Source organism: Cupressus sempervirens, chromosome 11 (genome assembly GCF_028749045.1).
Source record: "Cupressus sempervirens isolate cs-2001-9-10 chromosome 11, ASM2874904v1, whole genome shotgun sequence".
In the NCBI taxonomy this organism is placed as follows: domain Eukaryota; kingdom Viridiplantae; phylum Streptophyta; class Pinopsida; order Cupressales; family Cupressaceae; genus Cupressus; species Cupressus sempervirens.
In genome coordinates, this window is record NC_143128.1 from 329,868,722 (window position 1) to 329,889,732 (window position 21,011).

The 21,011-nt window shown below is 40.5% G+C and overlaps 1 protein-coding gene across 1 annotated transcript; it reads left to right on the plus strand.

Moving 5' to 3' along the window:
- The first annotated feature begins 600 nt into the window (after positions 1–600).
- LOC149529429 (9-cis-epoxycarotenoid dioxygenase NCED3, chloroplastic-like) lies at positions 601–3,097 on the plus strand. The gene has a single exon (XM_089809828.1). The coding sequence runs from the start codon at positions 810–812 to the stop codon at positions 2,658–2,660; it is 1,851 nt and encodes a 616-aa protein (XP_089665954.1). The 5' UTR covers positions 601–809; the 3' UTR covers positions 2,661–3,097.
- Positions 3,098–21,011: the final 17,914 nt, after the last annotated feature.

Consider the following 21,011-nt stretch of genomic DNA (forward strand, 5'->3'; position numbering starts at 1 on the left):
ACATTACAAATAAAACATTAATATATAACCCACCTCACTTGAAATGAGAAGGAATCCAATAGCAATGATGCCTTGCATTTGACTTGAAAGAGACTCCTCATAAAGGGTGGAGATTGCCAAAAGGCATTATAAGAGTATAGATTACAAAAGGCAATTAAGAGTGGATGAAATGGAACACACTTGTAACATGTGGAGACAATGAACTTGCCAAATACTCCTTTACTTAACACTAACTACGTATCCAACAACGCGTAAGAAACAATTAAGATGGGCGGGGCCCAAATCGAGGCAGCGAAGTTGCGGGGCTGTGCAGTGGAAAAATATGTGGAAAATTAACGGGCGGTCTTCCTTTTTCCTCAAGCCACTCGTTTTCCAACACGTGTCTCATATAGTAAATCCTTCAACGCGCTCCCTTCGTCCGTCTCCGACGCAGACGCCAACGGCACTCCCATCAGGAAAAACACAACCCACATCCCTCCCACGTGCCACTTTCTCAACGGCCCGACTCGCCGGCAATTTGACCCCTCGCCTGACCTTCTCTATAACCACCACGTAAGCACCCCCATGAGCCCCTATAAATATCCCCGCCATTTCCTTCCCTCCTCAGAGAGAGTTCTCTTCCTCCTCTTCCTTTCATTCAATTTCTTTCTCCTCACCGTCCAACAAATCCTCTTTCTTTCTTTCTTCTCACCATCAAAAGTTTTCTTTTTTTCTCAAGAGTTCAACTCCAGCACGAGTTTTCCGTTTTCTCTCCAGTCCAACACCATTAATTGAGCTCGGCCTTTGTCTTCTGTGTATAAATTTCAGTCATGGCTATGAGTTGCTCGGCGAGATTGGTGGTGGAAAGTAACAGTCGCTCACAATGGAAACACCAATTTCGTTCAAAGCCAACAGACGGAAGATCAAACGGGCACGCCGGGATTCGAGCCCGGGTCGCAACGCCGACATCCCCAATTGAGCAAAAGCCCATCGTCTGGACATCCGACCCCCACCGGAGATTCCCTTCTCTCGCCCCCGCCCCTATTCCGGCCACCCCGAAGCTTTTCCCCGGCGAGAAATCCAAATCCAAATCAAAAGCGAAGCCCAAGCCCAAATCTTGCGACTGGAATCCGGTCCAGAAGCTGGCGGCGGCGGCGCTGGATACCGTGGAGAGGACTTTCATTGCCGGACTGGAGAAGAAGTTTCCCTTGCCGAAGACCGCCGACCCGGAGATTCAAATCGCCGGGAACTTTGCGCCGGTGCCGGAAAGTCCAGTCCACCACGAGCTCCAAGTGGTCGGGGAGATTCCGGAGTGTTTGGAGGGAGTGTACGTTCGAAACGGCGCGAATCCGCTGTTCGAGCCGTTGGCCGGGCACCATTTCTTCGACGGCGACGGCATGGTGCACGCGGTCAGTCTCAACCGCGGGGCCGCCAGCTACTGCAACAGATTCACTCGGACTCAGCGTCTTCTCCACGAGGAGAAGCTCGGGCGGGCAATTTATCCCAAGGCTATCGGCGAACTCCACGGCCACTCCGGCATCGCGCGGTTAGTTCTCTACCACGCCCGCGGTCTGTGCGGACTCCTCGACACCTCCAACGGCATGGGAGTCGCTAATGCGGGACTCATTTACTTCAACGGCCGCCTCCTCGCCATGTCCGAGGACGACTTGCCTTACGCGGTTAAGGTAACCGCTGACGGTGACTTGGAGACGGCCGGGCGGTTTGATTTCTCAGGGCAGCTGAAATCCTCCATGATTGCGCACCCCAAGATTGATCCGGAGACCAAGGAGCTCTTTGCTCTGAGTTACGATGTTATAAAGAAGCCATATCTCAAGTACTTCATGTTTCACCCCGACGGCACAAAGGGCCCCGATGTAGAAATCTCTCTCAACGAGCCCACCATGATTCATGACTTCGCCATTACTCAGAACTATGTCGTTGTACCGGATCAGCAGGTGGTCTTCAAGCTCGGAGAGATGGTTACCGGCGGTTCCCCGGTCATCTACGACAAGGAGAAGGTTCCGCGGTTCGGGATTTTGCCCAAGTATGACTCCGACGAGAGCCGGATGAAATGGGTGGAAGTTCCCGACTGTTTTTGCTTCCATTTGTGGAACGCGTGGGAGGAAAACGAAGACGAGGTGGTCGTGATCGGGTCTTGCATGACTCCGCCGGATTCCATCTTCAACGAATCCGACGAGCACCTGAGGAGCGTTCTGTCGGAAATCCGGCTCAATCTCAAAACCGGCGTCTCCACTCGCCGGGAAATTGCTCCCATGAACTTGGAGGCCGGGCAGGTGAACCGGAACAAGCTCGGGCGGAAGGCCCGGTTTGCTTACCTGGCGATTGCGGAGCCGTGGCCCAAGGTTTCCGGGATCGCGAAGGTGGACTTGCAGGCGGAGTCGCCGGAAAGTGTGGTCGGGAAAATAGAGTACGAGGAGGGTTGTTATGGCGGCGAGCCGTTCTTCGTTCCGAGGACGTCGGATCCTTCGGCGGCGGAGGATGACGGCTACGTTCTCACTTTCATGCACAACGAGCTGACTTCGCAGTCCGAGTTGCTCATTCTGGATGCCACGTCAGCGACCCTGGAACCGGTTGCGTCGGTCAAGTTGCCGTCACGAGTGCCTTATGGATTCCACGGAACTTTCATTACTTCGCAAGAGCTCGCTCAGCAGAAGCTGTGAAGACGCCCAGTCTTCCGCTCTGCTCGGCTCTGATTTCACCCCCATTTTCATTTTCATCGTTTTTTCCCTTTACCGGCTAGTCCCGGTTTACAGGTTTTGGTGTTTTGTTAGATTTGGCATTTGTAAATTTGTGTGAGGTTTTGGTGAAATGAGATATCAGAGGGATGCTGCAGTGAAGCCCCCGGATCTCGTTCTCAAATCTCAAATTTCTCTGCAATTTTCTGTTTTGTGTAGGTAGATCTTCATGATTGTGGAAAGCGCAGCTTGTAGCTTTGTATTCCTTGGTGAAGCTCAGCTGGCAGCCTTCCTTTTATCCATTCTTTTTCTCTCATATATAGATGCAGCGCTCTTCATGACGCTCTCTATATCATCTCTACTCTGTACATGTGCTTACTGTGGATAAACGCTTGGAATAAAATCGGAGCTTTTCAGTTGTACTGCATCTCTGTAATTTGATCTCAAACAGGGATTTTGAAGCTGTACTGCATATATGTGCGTAAATCGATTTCAAACGGGATCCTTTAAGTTGTACTGCATGTAATTCGATATCAAACAGGAGCTTCTAGGTTGTACTCCATGTATGTAATTCGATTTCAAACAGGAAATTTTAAATTGTACTCCATGTATGAAATTAGATTTTGAGCCGGAGTTTATAGCTTCCAATTAAATGTACGTATTTTTCTTCTGGACTTCTAATCTGTCAATCTTGTCGGTTTTTCACTTTCCATGCCTCTGAACTTCGAATCTATCCTCTCAGCCGCTTAATTGGATAAGATCGATAGATCTTTTTATTATTCACTTAGTTGAAAAATATTCTTTGGGACAATCAGTCTTGTTCACTTTGATCTTTATGTTTTTATGTTTCAATGTTTTTTCCAAGATGATAGACATTGCTATTTCCTCATCGAATTAATTACTTTTCTTCGAGGAGGTTAAAAATAGTCCCAGACAACTGATCTCTGTCATGAGAAGATGATAAGTGTGTCAAATAAACTTTCAGAGGAAGTTAAATAGTTTAGAAGACAACTAGCGTTCATAAGCATTCCTTTTTTTTGTTATGAACAATTTTGATCAAATAAATTTTTTTTTTCTGATTTTCTACTTTTCAATATTGTTCTTATTTCAAGACAATGAGAAGTTTCCTTATTTTCACAACTATCCCCTTCTCAAACAAACTTCTTTTATTATACAAGTTATAAATAGTTTACCAAAATCTTATTCTATTTAATGTATGACGAATTATAAATAGTTACCAAATAGTTAACCTTGTCCTTTCAACCTTGTCCTTTCGATCTTCTACATTCCAATATTTTCCCTATTTCAAGAAGATGACAAACTTCCCCATCTTCGTTATAAATAGTTACCAAACAACTAACCTTGCTCTTTCAATCTTCTACATTTCAATGTTTTTCCTCCTTCAAGAAGATGACAAGCTTCTCCATCTTCTAAAATATCTCGTCACCAAATAAACTTCTTTTCAATTTAAAGTAAATGAAAAACAATTTATGATACAATGAGCTTCCATCTTTTGAATATTAGACATTTCAATATTTTCCTATTTCAAAAACCAAACAAACTCCTTTCTAATCTCCACAAAACTTAAAAATAAACTAGTTTTTATTATTTTGATCTTTTACATTTCAACATTTTCCCAAGTGACAACCACTCCATCTTCTCAATGATCTCTACCAAATATCTCTTTTTTTAAAAGTATGTGAACTTTAGAAAGAGATTATGAAGATGATAAACATCCCCTCCTTGCCAAAATGAATAAATGATAGTATTAGTAAATAAGCTACACCCACAAACAACTGAATAAATAATCTCTTTGCCCAATAAACCTTAATGGTGAAGTAGATAATGGTGATCATGAGGCCTTTACCTTAATGGTGAAGGAGATAAACAAAGGTTAAAGAGTTAAAGAGTGGTAGAGTGTGAGGAGGAGGGGCCACAGATAATGAGGGCTAGTGGAGAGTAGAGTCGATTGGCTCAAAGGTTTGTCGGTTTCCATGACATGAATTAATGGAGGGTGTCGTTTAGGGGGATACCGACTAAAGAAGCTTTTAGTGTGATTAAGCATCCAATGACCGCCCACAATTGTGTTCCACATGTGGCCAATACATTGAAAGGGACATTTTACCTTTTTATTCCTTCACTGCTTACTCTCACCAACAAGCCAAACCAATTTGGAGGCGCCGGCTGCACGTGATTGAACTGACAATAAACTCCATTTGGTCCATGCATTTTATTTTTCATTATCCTTCGCAAACTTCAGCTCTTCTCATTAGGTGCAACGGAAAAGCTTACATCCTTTCGCAATTAGAGAGTGAGTTGCCTCCGATTTCTTTAATGGAAAGTTTTATATTATTTATGAGTTTGTTTTATTAAGTAAAATGAGAGAATATTCATTTGACAAAACTTTAAAAAAATCAAAATTTTATCTTTTTTATTATATATCTCTCCATCTGAATCTTGGTAGATGGCATTATCAAGGGACAACCCTCATTTTCGTCAATTGTGCTCAATCAATTGACATACAATCCTTAGATAAAGAGAGTCATTGGTATATTGGATACATTTCTTCAATATACTGCAATGAGTTCCATCTAGCAGTGTCTACTGCCCATAAACAGTTTGCAATAACTATAAATCAGAATTGCACGATGATATTGCAATTACTCAAGTGTATTTATACATGCTAGAACAGTTGAATGATGCTGAAATAGCTCTTCTTCATGGTACATATACTTTCCCATTTGGATATAGAATGAGATATTGTACTTGGTAAATCAATGAAGAAATCATATTTCTATCTTATTTTTTATACTTTTGATAGTCAACAAAGATTGTTGAAATGAGCACTCATATGAGCTAAATTAATACAACTAAGATTCCTACAAACAGTATGCTACTTTGAGAAGATTAAAATTTAAACCATAGAAGTCAAATAGTGCAAGGCCAAGGCCAAGAGTCATTACTTCGGATTCCATCTTAAATGTTACCTAGATGAGTTAAATTTTGTTTATCAACAATAAATCTAACAGTTTAATTAGTCAATGGAAAGCTTTTGGGCACATTTCATCTTGTGATATTGTTATTAAGATTCAATTATGTAGTTTTCAAGTCAAACTCGTTGACACAAGTTTCACTAATAGTTCACAAGAGACCATCTCTAATGAAAATGAATAGAGCACTTAACATTCATTGCATTTAGGTGATGCTTACATTGGTAAAACACTAGGTCTTTCCAAGAGTTCACCCATTCTAGTATGTCCTTTAAAGTTAATCGGTTGGTTTACCAACCTATTTACAAAACTTTCAGCAAGTGTTGTGTCTTATGAAGCATTCATTATAGAGCCCCTTAGACACATCAACTAATAAATAAAAGATAATTTAAATACAAGTAATCAAATTTTTATGAGTGATTCATTATAGAACCCCATAAAATTTATCAACTAATAAATAGGAGAGATTTATCAAGAAATTTATCTTATTATCCTTGTTGTGATACTTTGTTCTGCTAAAAAGTTACTACCCAATAACATGCTTTGGATGCTTCCTCCCTTGAAATGCCCATCTTTTCCCTTAGTTTTTCATATAGAATAAGTGCCAATAGGAACTAAAATAATGGCATTTCATATTTTGTCTTCCTACTTGTTATTCTGTTCCATTCTTATCTTACGACTATGAATTTCACCTGCTGTACGAATATGATATCAATAGACCTTACTCCTGCTGGTTTCTCTAGGGGTGATCGTCATGTCTTCCACTCTTTTATTGCTAGCTCTTGTTCCTTCATGTTAACTTTGTTTGAATGCTCAAAATGCTACACTGCTTGAATTCTACATGAATCCACTATTGGTGTTCACTTTGATATCGAAGTAGTAGTTTTCATAAGTTGAAAGTTGGACAACTAGTTTAAATGAAGAAAAGTATTTTGTTTTCTTTTTTGAAAGAGATATTGAATCACGGTACTTAGAAGAAAGAAATGAAATTCATGTCTAAGAGATAGAAAACCTCTTGACGGAACAAGGTTCTTCTAGTTGGTATTTGACGTATCAAGCTTATTAAGTGAAGACTGAAGAGAAACATGGTGTTTCTCATTGAGAAACGCTAGTAATTGGAAGGAAAAGTCCCATTGCGAAGCTAAATCCCATTGTAGAACAAGTCTACCACGAAAACCTTGATTCAATACAGCAAAAATTGAAATATTGCCGTTTCAAGCAGAGGTAGATAGAGGAAATATTGATTTTCCAATTTGAGGTATATTTCAGTATCCATAGCCTGTAATAAATTATTTTCTTTTGCTAGGTTTAGAATGGTAGTGTAATGTCCTCTTTTTGACAGGCACCAGCTACTTGTTTTTTTAAGCTTTTAATTTTCCCTCGAGACTAAAAAAGGGAAGAAATAAAGAGAAAAAATATATTAGATTAATTACTTATAAGGTTATTAAAAATAAAATATTAAAAAGTAACCTTATATTTAATTAATTTAATATTAAAGTGACTAAAGTAATAAAATATCAAAAAGTCACTTAAAAGAATAAAGTAATAGATTATTCTAAAAGTTTTTTTAAGTTACTTATGAATTCTTTATGAGGAGCTATTAGGGGGGCATTTGAGACATCTTGAGTTGCATAATCATCTATTGTGCTGAGAGCTTTAGTGCTTGCAAGTTTGCCTAAGGGTTTGAAAACTTGAAGGTGCCAATTTCGGTTGTGAGATATCAACCCTAGTTGGAGGAGTGGAATTGGTATTTAGCCAGTTTATTTGAGCTTCATTCAGAGTTAATTTTTGCAGGGTTTGTCTCAGATTGGGCAACAAAGATTTGACATTTTTTTTGCAAGGTGAAGGGTAGAGCTGAGTTCGAAATTCTTGGACCAGGAAAGGGGTTCAAATTTGGTGAAGTGAATCAAGGAAGAGTAGTTTGAAAGTTTGGAGGAAATCCATGTTCATTGGTGGCATCAATTTCAAGTCTTTTTGTAGGAGTTTAAGGTTGTACGACTGAGCTTGGGAAGGCATTTTCGGCAGCCATAAATAATCACAAAAATTGCTACATCAAAATTGCAGTGTAGCTAGGTTGATGTGATTTTATCCTGGGCATATAACGTCACTTCCTAGCAATGATTATAATAGGTTGAAGAGGTGAAGGGTGACTCAGTTTGGTGTAGATGTACGCAGCAGAAGTTTCCAGCCTCATAGTGGATAACAAGAAGGTATAGGTCGGTACTAGTTTAGTTCAGCAATAGAGATACAGTAGTGAAAGGAAGTAATACACAGTTCAAACTAGAAGACAAAGTGTGTAGAAGCAAATCCAGGGATAGCTAGTATTGTTGGTGGCTTTCCAAACTCAAGGGAGACTACTCAGCCATAAACATATTCAATACTATTCCAGGTTCTCTCCTTGTTTTACAATTGTGAAAGGAGGTTCATTTTGATAAGAATTTATTGTCTTGCCAAGTATTTGTGCTAAACATTCAGTCATTTAAGGAAATTAGTTAAAATTAGCTGTTTAGTTGGTATGCCAAATGTTTGATAAAATGCCTCATTGCATATTGCCAAGTATTTGTGAAAATACCTCTTGGCTGTAGGAGTACTTTTCATATAAGAATTTCATGTATTTGCATTTAAAAAAAGAAAAAGAAGAAGAAGTTAGCATTTCAAGTAGTTACTTTGCAATCATTTGTATTTACTAAAACATCATTGGCATCAAAAACCAAAACAAAACAAGCAAACATCAGCAAACCCAGGTTGTAGGGAAAGTGTTTGACAAAATTATCAAGGCTGAAAGCAGAGATAAAACTTCAAATTTGTTAAGGCACTTTACAGTGGTATCAAAGAAAAAGTTCCTGCCATCCTGTACAGGTTATGAGTGGAGAATTTCCAAATGTTCCATTCATAAATCCTTTGGATAAATTCTATAATAGGGCAAGAAAGGGCTTAAGTCCTTTAGACTCATGGAAGAAAGCAATACATAGAAAATTCTTAATGCTCTTGCAAGAGGGCAACATGAGTTGAGAGAAGAAATGGCAAGAGGAAGAGAAGAACTGACACTTATCCTTGGACAGCTGGTAGATAATAGAAACAATAGAAATGATGGAAACCATAACAGGACTAATGGGCAGAATGGACACAATGGACGTCATAAAAATAATGACACAACTCAAAGCAGTGTTAGAACAACAAGTAGAGCTACTCCTAGGCCTCTTATGCCTACATTTTTGAGAGAACAGAGTGCTGCAAATCAGGTACACCAAGTAAGAGAAGAGGGATATGGTGATTATTTGAGGGAGTACAACTATCTAGGTGATGATTTCAAGGCTGCCATGTCACTAGTAGAATTTTGTGGTCTTAAATTGAGGAATAAACCAATAAACAATCAATGTGGAGTGCAAAATCAAGACTTGCAGTATAAGGTGGGAAAACTAACCTTACCATCATTTGATGGAAGTAAAAAAGGTATAGCTAGAGCTTGGGTTCAGAAGCTTGACACATATTTGCAGCTCAATCCTATGTTGGAAACAAAGGCTATCCAGTATGCCACACTCCATTTGGAAGGTGAAGCACATGAATGGTGGTACCATGGACTTGTCACCTTGGGGCATGCTAACATTACTTCATATTTGGAATTCACTAGAAGCTCATTGATAGGTTTGATCGTAAGGATCCTAAACTCCACTTTAGGGAGTTAGCACAACTTAGGCAGACTAATTCAGTGGATGCTTACATCATAGAGTTCCAATGGTTGGCAGTTATGGTGAGAGATATTTCAGAATAGCGGTTGGTTATGCTCTTCATTGAGGGATTGATAGAGCCTCTTCATGGTTGGGATAAGGCTTTCAAACCAGATTCTCTCCAGGATGCTATCATGAAGACTAGAGACATGGAATACTCTACATCTAGCATCAGGGCTCCTAGCAAGCCTTTCAAATCCCATAAGGATAAGGGGATGAATCCATTCCAGAAGAAGAGTAATAAGGTGAACTTTGATGAAGCCTATAGACATGAGTGTAGGCTTAAGGGGATTTTCTATCATTGTAAGGAGAAATGGACTAGTGGACACTGTTGCCTAGGGAAAGGCAAGGCTCACTTAACTGAGGTGATATCAGATGATGAGAGCAGTTCTAAGGAAGAGGAACCTCAAAGGGAAGACAATAACAGTTCAGATGGGGAAAATCATGATGAGATCATTGCTTGTATCTCCAGTGCTCCTAAGTTCAACTCTTTCAAAGTTCGTGGGGTCCTACAAGGTCATCAAATAGTAGTATTGATTGACAGTGGAGCTAATCATAACTTCATTGATGCATCATTGGTGAACAAGTGACAAATTCCTCTAGAGGATTTTGAGGGATTCATTGTGATGGTGGTTGATGGGCGTAAGATAGCTTGTACCCAGTGGATTCCATAGTTGTCTATTACGATGGGTAACCACATAGTTACAGATGATTTCTATGTGGTTGACTTGGGTGATATCCATGCCATACTTGGGTCCAATGGTTGCAATCATTAGGGAAGTAATCACAAAATTTCCAAACCATGGAACTCAAGTTCAGAGATGCTGATGGGCGTAGAGTGGTGCTTAGAGGTATGGCATCTAAAGCACCTAAGATTTTTTTAGTTAGATGTATGGAGAGAATTTTCAAGCATGATGACATAGTTTGGGAAGCAGAGTGTGTGATCACTCCTAAGAAATCTACAGATTCAGGATGACCAATTCACATTGACATCAAGGAGCTATTGGGAAAACATGATAGGTTTTTTGGTGAGATACCCCCAGGGAGGCCACCGGACAGAGGCTTCGAGCACACTATTGAGTTGAAAGAAGGGGCCAAGCCAATGATTACTACCCCTTATCATCATCCTAATAAATATAAGGATGAGATCGAGAAAGAAATTAAGGAATTGCTTGATATGGGGCACATTCGTCCTAGCTCTAGCCCTTTTGCTTCTTCAGTGGTCCTAGTGAAGAAGAAAGATGGGACCATGAGAATGTGTATAGATTACCAAGCCCTCAATAAGAAAACAATCAAGAACAAGTATCTGATACCCATGGTCGATGAGTTATTAGATGAGTTACATGGGGCACTATATTTTTCAAAGATTGATCTTCGATCAGGTTACCATCAGATTAGAGTAAGGGAACAAGATGTGCACAAGACTATTTTCCAATGCCACTATGGGCACTATGAGTTCTTGGTGATGTCATTCAGATTAACTAACACACCTGACACATTCCAATCTTGTATGAATCATATCTTCAACAAACAGTTGCATAAGTTCCTCTTGGTATTCTTTGATGATTTTCTCATATATAGTAAAACTTGGGAGGAACACTTGCAGCAGCTTGATGAGATCCTTACCATCATGGAGGAGTAGTCTTTGTATGCTAAGGCTTTGAAATATAAGCTCAACCTTAGAGAGATTCTTTATTTGGGACACGTGATCAGTGCAGAGAGTGTCCAAGTGCACCAAGAGAAAATACAAGATATTCTTGATTAGCCCACACCATGGTCACTTATAGAGCTATAGGAATTCTTCATACTGTGTAGTTACTACAGGCATTTTGTTAAGGGGTTCTCATAGTTGGGGGCACCTTTGATAGATTTGACCAAGAAGGGTGCATTTTGTTGGACAATAGAGGTGCAACGAGCTTTTGATAAGCTCAAGGAGGTGATGAATGTATATGAGAAATAAGCATGCAAGAAATACTAAACTAAGAAATCAAAAGCATTTACAAACTTGTTAAACATAACATAAAGTGAGACAAAGAGGAAACAACTCAAATGAGAATGTGAGCCATTAAGGGTCTCTCTCCATGAGATTGTTCTCTTGTTTTATGGATGAGTCTATTTGATAGGTTTGGCATGTATGCTCAAATGCTCAAAATAGCTTCAATGGAGGATTTGGATTTGGGTGTGGATGATGGATTTGTTGTAAAACTTGGTCTTAAAATGGCATTATAACTTTAGCTTAAAGGTTGTGATGATATGGCTTGGGAGGGGATCCAATTTATAGGCTAAGGGCTTGAGGGATGGAGGGTTAAGATGCAAGGAGAGATGAAAGCTTAAGGAGGGCTAGGATGCACTCAAAGGGGAGCACATGGATTGTGCTTGTTTAGCATCAACCAGGGAGTGACACATGTCATAGGGTGAGTGGATGGAGGCAAGGGGATGGATGAGTCAACAAAGGAGGCTCAAGGCCTTAAAGACCCTCATAAATGGCTCGTAAGAGCAATGAATGGGCTTGTAAGAGTCTTTATGGCTTTTATAAGAGCATTGAAGGTTAGTGGTTGGGATATTTTGGAGGGAGTTGAGTTTGTTGACTTTGCTTGGCTTAGGAAAGTCTTAAAATTGTTTAGGGAATGTGAGAACATTAGGGGGTGGATTAGGCTTGGGCTTAGGATTAGATTAGGGATGGTAGAGATGTGCAAGTGGATAACATTCATGAGGTTGGGTGAGTTAGTGGCTAAGCTTGGTTAGTATGGGTGGATGGGGTGGATTAGGCTAAATGGAGGATTAGGGATAAGTTTAGGGGTTATTAGATTTGAGGGCTTTATTTATCAAATAGATTTATTTAATAAATGAGGGTTTTGGAATTAGATAGGAGAATAGGATTAATTGATAAATAATGGCTTATTTGATTTATCAATTAGGATTATAGATGATTAATTAAATTAATCAGCTAGGGGATGGCAAAGGATTAATTAAATAAGAATTTAATTAATGATGCTTTTAGAGATAGCTAAATAAGATTACTAAAACGGTGTAATCAAATTTAGGTGTCTACATTTTGCCCCTCTTTGACATAGTGTTGAGACAATACTATTTCAAAGAAGTTCAAACGAAAACGACACGAGGAAGATGTTTTAGAAACAAGGTTGCCCTAGTCTCGAATAAGAAGAGGAGAGACTAGACTTAGAGACGCCCCTTCAAGAAGGCAGCAGGGAGAGAAAATGAGGCTCGACGGCTTCTTGAAAAATACAAGAATCTGAGATAAGCAAGGAGACTCAGAGTGGCAAAGAGAAGGGGCTGAATTAGCTCAAACTCTCACTAAGGGAGAATGATAAATGGAGGATCAGATGCTCAAAAGGAAGCAAGCTTAAGACTTTCCAGGATTGGGAGGGGGATGAAGGAGTGGAGCGCTATAAAAAGGAATCCAGGATAGGGAGATGGATGAGGGGTTTATAAAGCTGAGGCAACAGGATGTCAAAGAGTCAGCTTAGCGGAAGATGGGTTTTAGAGATCCCTAGGACTAGGATTATGGATCTCAAAAGATGAGGCTTGGTGGATTGATTGGATTGATGAATCCCTAAGACTAGGATTGTGGATCCCTAAAGCTAAAAGTGAAGATTGATTCAAAGAGATATTAATGCATAAGCTGGGATAGGTGTTGGATATGGATGGGGGATAATGGAAATGAAGGGAATCCATTGAAGCATTTGGAGTAGGGGGATACTTCAAAGAGAAGTACCACCATGTAGTTGAGCACTAGATTTGCTATAGGACTGTTGGTTAATTGCCAAGGTTACCAAGAACATCAAGGCCTTTTCACCAACTGTCCAGAGGACTAACAAACTGACTCAAAATAGACACACAAGGATTGCCCCAACATCACACATGAATCTCGAAAGAATCAAAGTGGAATTGAGACTAGGTAACCCACAAGTAGAAAAGAAAAACAAACAAAAGACTTGATCAAGACCTTACGCCCAGATTGCCCCATTTGCAGTATACCATGATATGGAAGATCGTGGCAACCTTGAGGAGGGAACAAAAATATTGCTTGGAAAAGATATTTCAAGACCCAAAAGGGAAGATTCCAAATAAAAAGAAAGCGAAAATCCAAAAGAGAACCGTTTGCCAATGAGATGGGTAGGATGAGGTACTAACGGACCAAGATCAGACAAGTGAAAAGCTATATCCTGCAAGGATCTATCAGAGAGCACCTAAGCTGATGGATTTTGGATGAGTGATGCGTCTGGCAAGCTAAACTAAGAAGGATAACACTTTTGTGACAAAAGATCTAGCTAAAGGATGCATTGGAATAGCTAACCAAGGGTTGTGCAATGTGTGCAAGATGTTGATCAAGGAGGGACTAACACGAAAGCTGGATAGATACAATGGTACTAAGCTAAAGAGGATGTACAAGCTGACGGACCAAGATATGTTACAAATGTACAAGGTTTATTCATGTTTTGGTTTTTTGTGAGATGGAAATTTTTGTGAAGGGTGGGATGTCTGTAATAGTTGATAGGTGGATAGGTAGATGGTTTGCAAAAAGCTTAAGTGAAAATGGGATTCTTTGTGTGCATGTGATAGGATACAAGCTAGGATACAAGATTATTTACAAGCTGGAATATGGTACAAGGTTTGGACAAGATTTGGATATACAAGCTATACTACAAGGGGGGATACAAGATTTACAAGCTTTGGTACAAAATTTACAAGCTGAGGTACAAGATTTACAAGCTGTACAAAAGGTATTTACAAGCTCCATTAGATTTTTGATATTTGGTTGGAACACCAAGGGAACAAGCTGGTGTGTTATGGGATGGTGGGTGAATGGATGAGGGATAGGATAGTGATAGATAATGGATTAGTCTTAATACACAAGGTGCTTGAATTACCAAGTTTTCACCAAGGTACCTATCCAAGGTGCTTGAATTGCCAAGTTTTCACCATTGGATGCTTAGTTCTCTTTACTATTTTTTTTGTATTTTTCAAAAGCTGGGTATACCAAGGATCTTCAAGCATAGAACTTCTTGAGATGAATGATGTTAGTAGGATCATTCAAGAGTTCTCCTTTCGGTGTAGATAATTGATAGGCTCCGGAGCCAAAGGATGCAGTGACAACATAAGGACCAAGCTAGGTAGGTTCAAACTTGCCTTTCTTTTCTTGATCGGCTTGGACTTTCATATTTTCTTTGAGGACCATGTCGCCTGGCTGAATTTGTCATGGGAGCACCTTCTTGTTGAAATTCTTTTTGAGATGAGTTTGATAGACTGTGAGATGATCATAGGCTTGTTGTCACTTCTCGTCTAAGAGATCTAGTTGGGTGAGTCTGGCTACTCTGTATTCTTCATCTGATATTTGCCCTTGCAAAGATATGCGCAAGGAGGGAAGTTCAACGTCTATGGGTAGTACAGCTTCAACACCATAGACTAAGGAGTATGGAGTTATGCCTGTGCATGTACAGAAGGAGGTTCGATAAGCCCATAGGGCTGGATTTATTTTTAGGTGCCAATCGCAGCCGAAATCATTGACAACTTTCTTTAGGATTTTGAGGAGGGTTTTGTTCGTTGCCTCTGCCTGGCCGTTACCTTGTGGGAAATATGGGCTAGAAAAGCGGTGATGGATGTAGAGGAAAGTGCATAATTCTTCCATGTTGAGATTTTAAAGTTACCTCCGTGGTCGATGAAGATGGTGGATGGGATACCAAAGTGGCAAATAATGTGGTACAAGATGAACTTGGAGACCTAAACTCCTGTAGCTGAGACTAGGGGGACTGCTTCCACCCACTTAGTTAAATAGTCTGTAACTGTTATTATCCATTTATGTACATCAGATGAGAGAGGTGTGATAGTTCCAACTAGATCAAGGCCTCAACATGCAAAGGGCCAAGGTGGTGCAATAGGCTATAGATCCTATGCTGGAGCATGCACGAGATTTGCGTGCTGCTGACATGGGAGACACTTTTTGAAAAAGTCACAGGAATCTTCTTCAATGGTAGGCCAATAGTAGCCTGCTCTAAGGATTTTTCATGCTAAGACAATACCACTTGTGTGGGCACCACAAAGTCTAGAGTGTACTTCTTGTAACGCCATCGCGGCCTCATTTTCATCTAAACATCGAGAGAGAGTATCGTGATAACCTCGACGATATAGGGTATTGGCTATGATAACATAGCGAAATGATTTTCGGATGAGGTTCTGGTGTTGGGTACATGTGAGGTGAGGGGATATGATACCATCGTTAAGGTAAGCATAACTCATGGTACCAAGGGGATTGGGGCCAACCAAGACACAAACACAGTTTGAGTCATCATTTGCATAGGCAGGTGTGAGGAGCTGCTCGACTAAAAACTCATACTGTGTAGCTACTTGGGGAATTTCCAAGAGTGAGCCAATAGTAGCCCTAGCATCTACTGCTTTGTTCTGCATTTGAGGCACTTGTGTAAACTGAAGCTTTGTAAAATGCTGGGTTAGCTGATCAACTAGCTCTTTGTAGGGTAATAGCTTTTCATCTTTGGTTTGATATTCATTTAGGGCTTGCTTGATGATGAGCTGAGAATCGCCAAAGATTTGTAACTTAGTGATGTTCCATTCTACAGCTATCTTTAATCCTGCTATGAGAGCCTCATATTCAACTATATTGTTGGTGCTACAGAATTGTAGCTTGAAGGCTTTTGGAATGTAATCTGCTTGAGGTGTGACCAACAATATTCTTTCCCTTGATCCATGAGATGTGTATGAGCCATCAAAATAGAGTTTCTATGGGGGTTGTTCTTCAATTAGACAGATAAGCTCATCTGGAAATTCTATGATCAAAGGATATGTATCTATTAGAGGCACGTCAGCTAGGTGATCCGCTATAGCTTGCCCTTTGATTGCCTTTCTGTCCACATACTAGATGTCAAATTCGCTAAGGAGCATAACTCATTTGGTCAAATGACCTATAAGTGCTATTCTGGAGAGCATATACTTGAGAGGGTCAATCTTGGAGACTAGTTGGATGGTATGACTTAGCATGTAGTGGTGAAGTTTTTGAGTTGAGAAAACAACTGCCAAACAAGCTTTTTCCATAGGAGTGTAATTGAGTTCATAACCAACTAGGGTTCTACTAATGTAGTAGATGGCTCTTTCTCTGCCATAGTCATCGAGCTGTACTAGAAGTGCCCCTAGAGCAGTAGGTGTTGCTGATATGTACAAGATTAGGGGACGATCAGGAACTAGTGGAACTGAGATAGGAGGATTGGTGAGATACTGCTTGAGCTGATCAAAGCTGCGCTGACATAAAGGATCCCACTTGAAGTTCTCATCCTTCTTCAGTGAATGTGCAAATGGTGTACACTTATCTACAAGCTGGGAGATGAAGCGTCGGACGGATTGAAGCTTTCCTTGAAGAGAGAAAAGCTATCGCAATGTCTGGGGAGGAGGCATGTCTAAGATAGCCTTGACCATCTTGGGGTCGATCTCTATACCTCATTTGAAAACTATAAAGCCTAGAAGCTTGCCAGATGTGACCCCAAAGACACATTTCTTGGGATTCAGAATGAGATGATATTTGGCTAACCTATCAAAGACTTTCTCTAGGTTACCAAGATGATCCATGAAGGTGTGAGATTTAACCAAGATATCATCCAAATAATCCTCCAAAATGCTATGGATGAGATCATGAAAAATGGCTTTCATAGCTCTTTGATAGGTAGCCCCAGCATTCTTTAGGCCAAAAGGCATCATGTTGTAACAAAAGGTTCCCCAAGAGGTAGTGAATGTTGTCTTATGCTGATCCTCTTCTGTAATCTTGATTTGATTGTACCTAGAAAATCCATCCATGAGGGACAAAATTTCATGTCCAGCTGTAAGATCTACAATCATATCTATGTTGGGCAAGGGAAAATCATCTTTTGGACAAGCTTTGTTAAGATCTCTGAAATCAGTGCAGATTTTGATGTCACTAGAAGGTTTAGTGATAGGGACCATGTTGGAGATCCACTCTAAGTAGTCGATAGGTCAGATAACCTTAGCAGCTAACATTCTTTCTAATTTAGCTTTGACCAGTAATGCCACCTTGGGGTGCATTTTTCTAAGCTTTTTTTTGACGGGCTTGATCTTTGGATTGACTGCAAGATGATGAACTACAAGCTTTGGATCAAGTCCTGGCATGTCCTGATATGACCATGCAAATCGGCCAATGTTCTCTCTTAAGACCTCAAAGGGGAGATCAACTTGGTCTTGTGATAGAGATGCAACAATGTGAACAAGTCTGGGGATCTCTGAAGAACCGATGTTGACTTCTCTAGCATCCTCAATTAGAATAGAAGACACCTCTGGTCGATTATCTTGAGGAGGCAATGCTAAATCCTCATGTTCTACTTGTGACTCTGGATTTTCTTGCTTAGGGGTTCTCTTCGCTACCTTAGCTAGTCTCAGATTCACCTTAGTTCCAGTTTTGGGTGTATCAGAACTAGGTTGGGAATTTTCTCCAAAATACCCCTTGGGATCTAGCTTATAGATATAGGCAAAATCTAGCTTTGTTTTCTTGTAAGGTGTTTCAGCTCCCATGAATCTTAGAAGTGCTTCCTCGGATGTGAACTCATCAATGTGTATGATGCTTGGTTGGTCCCAATCTATGAGTTGTGGATGGGCGAGTGGTAGATCAATGAGGTGGATGGATAGTTCTTGGAGAACAGAGTCTTCGAGGAAGATTTGGTCTGGGATATCATCGTAGGCTCTCTTTTCAACTTCCTCAAGAATGTCTTCGATTTTGACAAGGTCGCAGTGAATGTTCAAAAAAGCGTGACCATTCGTATTGGTGCCCCCAGTTGTGGGTATTCCAAAGCCAAGACCTGACTTCGATTCCCACTTGTGTGCATCGATGGGGCACTGCATGCCTCTTTCCTCTAGTCTTAGACCACCACCTTAATAGTTCCATTTTTCAGTGATGAGCTTATGTTCTTGGGGATACTTCTAGCTAAAGTGATCAAGGCATGCTTGATTTCTTGGAGGTGCATCCTTATGTAACAAATTGTTGATATCTGGAGTGAGCTCCTCATGAAGAGGGATTTTCGAGGATACAAAGGTTGTTGGGCCAAACTATTTGTATCAAGGAGGTGGAATCTCTTTAGCTTTGTGATATGTTAGTCGTCCATGGCTGTGTGGATCAAATGGGAGTGCCCCGATAGAAAATGCATCTGACAGACTATACTCTCCACAACCTTTGTTATTGATCTTCACGGTAGACAAGGTGGAGGTGAGGATGGTTTCTGGGTCATTACAAGTGTGGGATGAGCTAGAGATGGCTATGCCGATATCAATTCCAGGGAAATGGTTTGTATATGAAGCTTCAACCACATTGCAATAAGAAAAGGGTTTTGGATTGGCATGGATGGTTATCTCAGTGCCTTGATGCAAAAATTTGACACACTGATGGTAAGTGGATGGAACGGTTTTCATGGCATGAATCCATGGGCGATCGAGGAGGATGTTAAATGGTAGGTTTAGATCAATAACATGGTAGAGTGTTTCTTGGATGACTGACCCAACCTTGATTGGTCACAAAATAGTTCCTTTAGTGGTTCTTTCCAAGTTGTCATAAGCTTTGATGGTGATAGCCTCACTGATGATATTTGCCTTAGTATACCCAACTTGTTTTATGAATTTTAGGGTGCAAATATTCAAGGCTGATCCATTATCTATCATTACTCTTTTTATGGTAAAATTGGATACCATGATGGCTATGGGAAGTGGAAGGGTGTGATCTGGCTCGACCACAGGTATGTCAGTGGGTTTGAATGATAGGGAACATGAGGAGGAAAGGTGTCCAACAAGATTATGAAAATCAGTAGCGTTGATATCCGAAGGGACACGAGATTCTATGAGAGCACTATCAAGGATGTTTTTCTACACAGGACTAGTGCGGGGAAGATCTAAAATGGAGATTTGGGCTGGCATGTTCCCAAGGTGTTCCAAGATATTGTACTGGCTTTTTAATGGAGCTGATGGTGCTAGTGAAATGGGTGGGCCTACGATGTTAAATCACGCTCTTTGAGTGGTGACTGCACACTCATTATTTGGTCCTTGGATATTGATAACATTGATAGAAGGCTCTTTCTCGGATATACAACCTATGAGGCTACCATAGTCTATATAGGATGAAGTGTGGTCATTGTTCTTCCCATGCTATTGGTTTGGCTGGCAGTTGTTGGTGTTGTTGTTTTTGGTTTGGATAGGTGCTTTTTCAGGATTTTGGTTGTTGTGAGGAGGAAAAGAATTTTGATAGATCTGTAAGCCTGCATTGGGAGAGGTTTGGGCACCAACGGTGATTTCTTTCTGATCAATGAGGTCCTGCACATAATCTTTTAGTTTCATGCATCTGAGGGTGGTGTGACCTTTTACCCTATGAAATTTGCAGTACTCATTATCTTTGTACCATGCAGCTTTGGATTGGCTTGGGTCGATTTGCTGGGTAGGAGGAAATTTGATGAGGTTTTCCTTGACTAGTTTCTCAAAACTAACATCCAAAGGCTCACCAAGGGGTGTATAATTTCTAGGTGCAAGTTGGAATCTGGGCTTTTGCCCTGCAGCTACATTGATGGCATTAGCTTGATTGTTAGACCTTTGAAAGTTGGGTCCTGGATTGTGGCTTTGATAGCTTTGGTGATTCTGTTGTTGGTAGTTGATAGCTTGTTGATTGTTTGGTTGATATGGTGGGTTGGACTGGTTTTGAGAAGGACCAACAATATTCACATGTCTGGTGTCAGTGACGCCATCTGTTGCAACATGCTTTTTTTTGTTCCAATACCTAGACTTGTCATTGGAATGTGTTTGATTTTGGTTGGCCTCTTTGTAAATCTTGACCACACCATCTTTAATGAGTCCTTGCTCAAGGATCATTCCTTTCTCTTTGATATCTTTGTAGGTCTACAAATAGTTCATGGTCATGTGGTGAGCCAAGTTGAGATGGGCATTATCAATAAACATTTTCACCAAATGGCACTCTGGTAAGGTGCAAGATATGCAGGTGGTAAGGGTTTTCCATCTTTGCAGATATTCGAGAAGGCTTTCTCCACCTTTTTGCTTAGTGTGGACAAGATCAACTACTGATAGCTCTGTTTCAACAAGATGGGCATATTGGGCTACAAATGCCTTAGACAATTTAGCAAAGTTTTTTATTGTGCCATATGGTATTCTATAGAACCATTCAAGAGCCGGTCCGGCCAAGCTTTTGGGAAAGAGATGCAAGAGAAAGACATCATCATATGCCACTTCTTGGCAGTGCATGTAAAATTATTTAATATGTATGACAGGGTCTCCTTTTCCTCTAAATTTGTCAAATGTGGGTGTCTCAAAATACTTGGGAAATGGTGTCATGGTAATGGCTCTATCAAATGGGTAAGGACACACATTCTCAAACTTGAAGGTTTTTGGATCATTTCCCTCCTGGATGTTTTTCAAAGATATCTTCATGGCTTCCCATTCTGAATTAATGGGTGATGGCTGGGGTGCCCCCAATGTAGGAGTTCCCTGAGGTAGGTATGTGCTAGATGGGGCAATGGAATACAGATGGCTTTGAGGTATGGGCTGGTAGGGATTGTACATGGCTTGGGAAACTGAATGGTGGATGATGGGTT